Source organism: Lathyrus oleraceus, chromosome 1, assembly GCF_024323335.1.
Source record: "Lathyrus oleraceus cultivar Zhongwan6 chromosome 1, CAAS_Psat_ZW6_1.0, whole genome shotgun sequence".
In the NCBI taxonomy this organism is placed as follows: Eukaryota; Viridiplantae; Streptophyta; class Magnoliopsida; order Fabales; family Fabaceae; genus Lathyrus; species Lathyrus oleraceus.
In genome coordinates this window covers 213,302,806-213,311,347 of record NC_066579.1, presented here as the reverse complement: position 1 = coordinate 213,311,347, position 8,542 = coordinate 213,302,806, and the positions used below count along the sequence as shown (strand labels likewise).

The 8,542-nt window shown below is 30.3% G+C and overlaps 1 protein-coding gene across 1 annotated transcript; it reads right to left on the bottom strand.

The window, feature by feature from the left end:
• Positions 1-243: 243 nt before the first annotated feature.
• Positions 244-2,580, bottom strand: LOC127128194 (scarecrow-like protein 8). The gene has a single exon (XM_051057428.1). It carries the CDS (start codon positions 2,412-2,414, stop codon positions 420-422), a length of 1,995 nt encoding a protein of 664 aa, XP_050913385.1. The 5' UTR covers positions 2,415-2,580; the 3' UTR covers positions 244-419.
• Between the last annotated feature and the right edge of the window lie 5,962 nt (positions 2,581-8,542).

Genomic DNA, 8,542 nt, shown 5'->3' with positions numbered 1-8,542 from the left:
AGAATTGGATAATAGGGAAGTTCCAACTCCAACTAAAACCCCAAAATCGCACTTCTTAAAGTGTGGAGCCCTCATTTGTCGGTATTGTAAGGGCAAACCAATGCATACAAGCTAGCTATATCTACCAAACTTCAACCAACTCCTTTCTCATACCAAGTGAATATCATATCATCAAAATAAAATAAATCAACCATACAATTCTTTTTTATATCATATTTGTCTCTATTAAAAAAATCATGTATGTGAGTTGAAAATAGATTATTATTTATCCAAATTTTATTATTCTCTATTCTTTTCCATTATGTCTAGATAACGTTACAATATACTAGTGACAATGTAACTTATATTGATATTAATATTCATAGAACCAACTTAAAATAAAATAAAATAAAACAAAAGAAAAAAAAAAGTGGGCACAGTTAACGCCAAGCAGAAGCAACGGTGAGTGTTCTTCCCATCCAACCAAAGCAAATCCCACCGTTTTCTTCTTTCACAGTGAGTCCCGTGTTAACTCGGTTGTTATTACCTCCAGCGAGACGCGATTTTATTGACTCAGCAACGCTTTGACTCATTGGTTTCAACATAAACCCCGCCATACTCATACGCGCCCGCCATTTTCCGAACACCTCAAACCGTTCAACACGGTCTCTTCCTTCACAAGCCACCGAGTTGCTTATCTTCCGACTCAGTCCTTGTTCGATCTTGACTCGATCCGGGTGATCCTTTCCTAACACAGTCTCAACCGAGTCATATAAAGCAGAATAATAAGACCATGACTCAGCAACTCGAGCCAAAAACGGCGCCGTATTACAGTTCATTTCTTGCTCCACAACAGTTACCACGCGCGGGGAGAGTTTTTTCACGCGCCGTAAGAGTTCGTCGCGGGGATTCTCAGTTGAAACGCTTTCGTCTGGAATTCGATGCAGCTTAAACGCGAAATTCACAACAAGAATTTCCTCTGAGTCACAACCTAACAAATCGCGACTCAGCTCAGTGACTTGTCTCTGAGAAACAGAAACAAGACGAAACTCGAACCCGATTCTCAGCCTCTCCGCTTGACGAGTCAGCATCTCACCCACAGCTTTAACCGTCTCGTCACCGCAGTTCTCAGCCACGGCGATTAACTTAACCGTAAAACCTGGCGCCAGTGTCATATCACGCGCGTGAAGCGCGTGAAGAAGATTCACGTACTGTTTTCCCTGTCCAATTTCGAAATCCACCACACAGAAACCTTTTCCGTTTTCTTCAAATGCAGATTCCAAAATCGCAAGATTCGCAGCCATGTAACTCACCTTGAAACAAACCGAGCTTTCAAGAAACATCTGAATCGACTCTGCATGTTCTCTCCCGAAGAGTTCTGCAACACGAGAGGGATTTTCAAAAGGATTCATCCTCGATTTCAGAGCCGAAACCATGCAATTGGTTAACCGTTGATCCGAATTTCCATTGGGATTCGAATTCGAAACTAAGCGTGTTAAGATCTCTAAAGCGACATCGTTTTTACCTTCTGATATTGCAGATGCAGCTTCAATTAGGGTTCGTTTAGAACAAAGAGATGCATGCGAAGAAGCCGCGGTAGAAGTTGATGACGTGGTGGATGTGGTTGGAGATGATGAAGAAGGTTTCTGGGCTGGAGGAGGCCCACACGGCCCATCGGGCCCACAAGGCCCACTTAGTAGGTTCTGGTAAGTCTCTGTCCATTCACTTGTTGTAATAACCGAAGCATCGGCTTCTTCACATTCATCATCATCTTCAAGAAGCTGTTTTTCTAATTCTTGAAGAATCTTCTGATCGTCGTTGATCTTTTTCTCTGGTTCGGTGTTTTGAACCGGGTTCATCACTTGACCTAAATTGGAGTTTCGGTATTGGAAATTTGGGTTAATTGATTGATTTTGGTGTTGTGGTTGAGGGCGAAGTTGGTGAAGTAACGGAACGCCTAAACGCTGCGTTGTTGGGAAGTTATTGAAAGATGAAGGGTTTTGTAATTCAGGTACAGAGAAAGACAAAGGGTTATTGTTTTGAAACTGAAAACCCGTTCTTGGTTTTACGGAACGAAGTAAAAGATTTGAAAGAACATGATTGTGATTGTTGTTGTTAAGGTTGTTGTTGTTGTTAAGGTTAAGGTTGTGGTTGTAGGCTTGGTTTTGTTGGGTTTGGAATTCAGCTAAGGTGCGCTTTCCGATGATGCGATGTTGAGGGATCTGTGAGGAAGGATCTAGAAAAATTGGAGGAAGTGGTTGATGTTGGTGGTGGTGTTGGGGATGGTGTTGGGTTCGGTAAAGAGAGGGATGATTGAGGTTGTTGATGGTGAGGGAAGGGGTTGTTGTGATAAGGTTGTTGATGGTGTTTGTTGGTCTACCGGTGAGATACTCCGACGATCCACCACCACCGGAATTAAAACCAGATGATGACATTCTTTTTTCTCTCCGGTGATGTAGAATCAGCGAAGAAAATAAGGGAAAAGAAACAGTGTTAAAAGGTTGTGTTTTCGGAGAAACGCATGAGACACATTAGAGAATGAGAGAGAGGAGGTGATGGTGGGTCTTTATGGGTTGAATTGATTCGGGTGAATATAAAGAAGGAAAGCTATGATTTTTTTCTTACTCATTTATTATTTCGTTTTTTTCTTTCCAAATATATACTATTCTTTATGGTAATAAATATAAATTAAAATATAATGAATCAAATCTTTTCTTGTTTACATCTGATCAAATCCTATTTGATTTTTTAAAATCTTTGTATATGGTTTTAGTTTTTACAAAATATGTTTAGGATCAAATTGAAATATCTAATATCCATTTTAATATTTATTTTGAAGATTAAATTTTTTGTTTATTTTTGCAAAAATCATTTCAAAATAATTTATAAATGTTAAAATAAAACAAAAATGATCAAAAGAAAAAATTGAATATTTCAAAGGATTAAAAATATATAAATAAAATTGTAGAATTCAAAATTTGGTACTAAATATTGTTAATGGGTGCTTTAAAGATATTAGTTAAAGTATCGAAGTAAGTTTGAATAAAAAAAATTGTGAAATAATCCTATTATGGAATATTTGCATAGAATTTCTATTTATATATTTTTAACCAATATTTGTAAAATTAATGAGGCTATTATTATTATTATTATTATTATTATTATTATTATTATTATTATTATTATTATTATTATGTATTTATTTATTATTGAACTATTATTACTATTACTATTATTATTATTATTTTTATAATAATAATAATAATTATAATTATTATTATTATATCCAAATTTAATATACTTTAATGTATGAGATTTTTGCTTAGATTCAATCATAAACCTTGTATATTGATTTAAATTATTTTTGTAGTCAAATAATCTGAATCACTTGTTATCAATTGATGAAATGAAACATTCTTATTGTATTGCAAATCACCCTGTCACATGTTGATCTACTTTTGAAATCAATGGACCAGTTTTTAATCAGAGAACTGACCAATCATATATACTTCCTGCATTCTTATAAATCACCCCCACAACATGTTCTGAAATCAATGCATTGAAATCAATGGACCAATTCTTAGTCATGAGTACGGACGAAACATATATAAATCTGAAATCAATGGACCAATGAAATCAATAGACTAATTCTTTATCACGAGGTTATCACCCGCAACACTAGATTTTAGAAGATAAGAGACAATCATTCTGCCACAAGTTGATCCACTTCTGAAATCAATAGAGCAATTCTTAGTCATGAGGACCGACAATACATGTCAATCACCAAACCACATGTTGATCCTCTGAAGATATAAGTCAATCAACATGCCACATGTTAATCCTCTGACCATATAAATCAATCAGCTCTCGCCACATGTTGATCCACTTCTGAAATCAATGGACAAATTCTTAATCATTCTTAATCATTGAGGAATTACAATATACTCCATCAGAAACATTCCTGCTGCATTACAAATCACCCCGCCACATGTTGATCCACTTCTGAAATCTGACGATATACAAGGATTAAAAACTAAAACCATATACAAAGATTAAAAAGAAAAAATTGAACATTTCAAAGGATTAAAAATAAATAAATAAAATTATAGAATTCAAAATTTGGTTTAATGGGTGCTTTAAAGATATTAGTTAAAGAATCAAAAGAAGTAAGTTTGAATAAAAAAATTGTGAAATAATCCTATTATGGATTATTTGCATAAAATTTCAATTTATATATTTTTAACCAATATTTGTAAAATTAATGAGGCTATTATTATTATTATTATTATTATTATTATTATTATTATTATTATTATTATGTATTTATTTATTATTGAACTATTATTATTATTATTATTATTATTATTATTATTATTATTATTATTATTATTATTTATTATTATATCCAAATTTAATATACTTTAATATATGAGATTTTTGCTTAGATTCAATCATAAACCTTGTATATTGATTTAAATTATTTTTGTAGATAAATTCTTAATAATGAGGATTCACCATTCCTATATTTTATTTTACTAAAAGACACAAGTCTCTCAGAAATTCTTAGTCATGAGTACCGACGAATCATATATAAATCTGAAATCAATGGACCAATGAAGTCAATAGACTAATTCTTTAGCACGAGGTTATCACCCCGCAACACGTTGTCTCAGTCATAAAAGTGGTTGACCAATCTTAGATAAACCAATTCTTAGTCATGAGGACTGACAATATAGGTCAATCACCAAACGACATGTTGATCCTCTGAGGATATAAGTCAATCAACATGCCACATGTTGATCCTCTGACCATATAAATCAATCACCTCTCGCCAATGTTGATCCACTTCTGAAATCAATGGACCAATTCTTAATCATTGAGGAATTACAATATACTCCATCAGAAACATTCCTGCTGCATTGCAAATCACCCCGCCACATTGCAAATCACTCCGCCACATTGGCAAATCACTCCCCCTACTTGTTAATCTACTTCTAAAATCAACTATTGGCATATTTTTCTAATAAATAATAGAATAAATTATTGAATTTATCGATATAATTTGTTATTTTATCTTATAAAATTATTGACATAAATATTTATTTCACTTAATTATTCCTTTAATTTTAAATTAATAATAAAATTAATAAATAATAGTATTTTTATTATTAAAATGAGTAATCAATTACAAGTATACTATGACACAAAAAAAAATTGTCAACATTAAAAAAACATGTGAACTATATTCCACAAATATTTGGGTTGAAACTATAATATCATAAAAGTAACTTTTTACATTAAAGATAAAATTGGGTAATACTCCATCTCAATTTACACGAAAGATGGTTTATATATTTGATTTAACAAAATTTTGTTTTTGTTAGCATTTTTTTATATGTTAGAATATTTTTTCTTCTTTTTACTGTTTTTTATTTTATTTAGGGAATTTTATTTTTATAAAAATTGGTTTTTATTATGCTTTAAAATATATGTGTTTGTGTGTAATAGTTTTAAATTTTGTATTGTTTTAAGTGTAATTAATGTTGTCGTTGTCGTTAGTATTAATATTTTTGGGTTTTGAAATGTGAGTGTGGAATGTTTCGATTCAGAGTTTGTACGCATTAAGATCAAGCCGTTGGTTCATTTAGGATTCTCGGTTTCGACCAGATTCAGCTATATCCGACGGTTAATATCGAACCGCATCAAAGCCGAAACTGACTCTTCCTCTGTCGTGTTATTTAATAACGAACTTCAATTTTCAGCAATCCAGTGAGTGAACCATGCAATCACGCTACCTTACACGCGCGTGTAATCACGCATGAAGTGCCTGTTTGGTTCTGTTTCTATGTTCTTGTGAAACTTCTCAAAAACAATTGTAAACTGGGAGAGAAAATAAGGATAAAGTACTTGATAAGATGGAGATTGCGTTAATTTATCAATTTTGGAATTTTTTTTCTATTTTTAATTTAAAAAGATGGAGTACTTCACAAAAAAATTTGAATACCACAATAAGAAAATAATTAAAAACTGTGTGTGATTTTTATACACTAACTATTATTTAACTATGAGTAAATATAATTTATCGATTATGAATATGGCCATAAAAGTTATTAATAAGTATTCTTATTTACTTATACATCACACTTTTAAAAAATAGATTTTTTAAAATTATTTTAGACGGTCCATTGATTAATAAAATAATTAATCATAATATTAAAAAATGCAAAAGTTAAAACATTTTTACCGCCTGGTAATAAATGTTTTTTTCAGACACTTTTAAATATTTAATGAAACATTAAATTTTATTTATTAAATTTTTTATTAATGGTAGTTAATAAGTATGTTTTTTGTCAAGAGTTAATATAGTAGTTAATTGAGTTAAAGTATAATAAATAAGAGTTTTTTTTGTGTTATTCACAAGTGTTCACTCATGAAATAATAAATAAATAAATAAGAGTATATTAATAATAAAAATTAATAAATATTGTATTAATATTTTAAATAGATAAATAATTTAAATAAAATTAAAACTGTAAACATGCATTTAATATGAAATGAAAGAAATATTAAATATTAAAGAAAAAATAGCATATTTACAAAAATTTAAAATATAAAATAATAATTATAGAAATATTAAGATTAAAAAGTTATATTTTTGCTAGAGCTAACATTATATTTAAACGTATAAAATAAAATTTTATAAAAATGCGTTGACAAAACACGTGTGAAGTATCATCTATTTAAATATGACATATTCATTGAATCTATAAAAGTGATATAAACCACACAAAATGAACAAAACGAAATTGTGCAACTTCAATGATCAAATTTACTCTTTCAGTTACTTGAACAAATTTGCCTCAATCAATCTTGAACCAAGCTATATAATACTAATTGTGGTGAGACTAATTTATTTTTACAAAGCTTATTTTTAAATAAAAATCATTTCTCATTTATAAACATCTATTTAAATTAGATATTATTTGAAGTATAAATAATAATAATAATAGAATATTTTGAATTTTTTATTGACAAAATTATATATATATATATATATATATATATATATATATATATATATATATATATATATATATATATATATATATATATATATATATATATATATATATATATATATATATATATATATATATATATATATATATATATATATATATATATATATATATATATATATATATATATATTATATATATATATATATATATATATATATATATATATATATATATATATATATATACAAAATAGATGAAAAATCATTAGACTATACACTATAGATTATCAAATCGCACAAAATAACCTATCAACTAATAAGAAAGGAAAAAGATACAGAAATTAATGTCAAATAAATAAATAAAAAATAAAGTGTAATGTATTTTTTATCTTTTAACTTAATTTAAAATTATATATTAAAGAAGTTGATTGTACTGAGTTTTCTAAATTATCTAGAGATGAGAGTTCGAGGTTGGAGGAAATGTTCACTGTAGAGGAAATTAAATAGGTGGTGTTTGAGTGTGAAGGGACAAAAGTTGAGGATCATGCGAATTTAACATGGAATTCTTGAAGAGGTGTTGGGAGTTGGTTGGTTTTGATGTGGTGCAGTGTATCCAAGAACTTCACTCGACTGCAAGATTACCCAAAGTTTTGTCATCTTCATTCATTGCCTTGATTTCCAACTCTGAAAATCATATAGGTTTGGATGAATATATGCAAATTTGCCGTATACGGTGTGTTTATAAAGTTATATCTAAAATTATGATGTGTTATAGATAGGTTGATTTCTAAGTCTCAAACAACCATCATACTGGGTAGACAATTGCTTGATGGAGTTGTGGTTATAAATGAGCTCCTAGATTTTGCTAAAAGGAAGAAAATGAGTTGTTTATTATTCAAGGTGGATTTTCCTCAGACATACAATTGTGTTGACTGAAATTTCTTAAAGAATTTGTTGGTGGCTATGGGTTTTGGTCGAAAGTAGATGAAGTGGATGGATGAAGGGGTTTTTACTAGTTTTATACCAGTTATGGTTAATGGGAGTCCTAGTGAAGATTTTAAGGTGTTGAGGGGACTGAGACAAAGAGATCCCTTGTCTCCTTTTTTGTTTTCCATTATTGTTGAAGACCTTGCAGCAGTGGTTAGAAGGGATGTTAGCTTGGATATGTTGAAAGGATTCAAAGTCAATGATGAAGTGTCATATAGTTTATTGCAATTTGCTGATGACACGGTCCTTGTGTGCGATAGGTCATGGTCTAATCTCTAGGCACTGAAATTCATCCTAAGGGGGTTTGAAATGGCATCTGGCCTGAAAATCAATACTTGAAAGAGCTATGGGGTTGGGATTGAGGATTCCTTTATAAATGTTGGTGCACATTTTTTGGCATGTAAGAAGGACTCTCTTCCATTCAAATTCCTTGGTCTTGGTGTAGGAGAAAGCCATAGAAGGGTGTCCTTTTGGAAATCAATTATTTCTTGCTTCAAGGCAAGACTTTCACCATAGAAGGGTAGGTTGTTGTCCATGTTGGGCAGAGTGAAACTT

Excerpts from the sequence above, each read along its gene's own strand:
- LOC127128194 (XM_051057428.1), bottom strand. The coding sequence starts at position 2,414 with ATGTCATCATCTGGTTTTAATTCCGGTGGTGGTGGATCGTCGGAGTAT.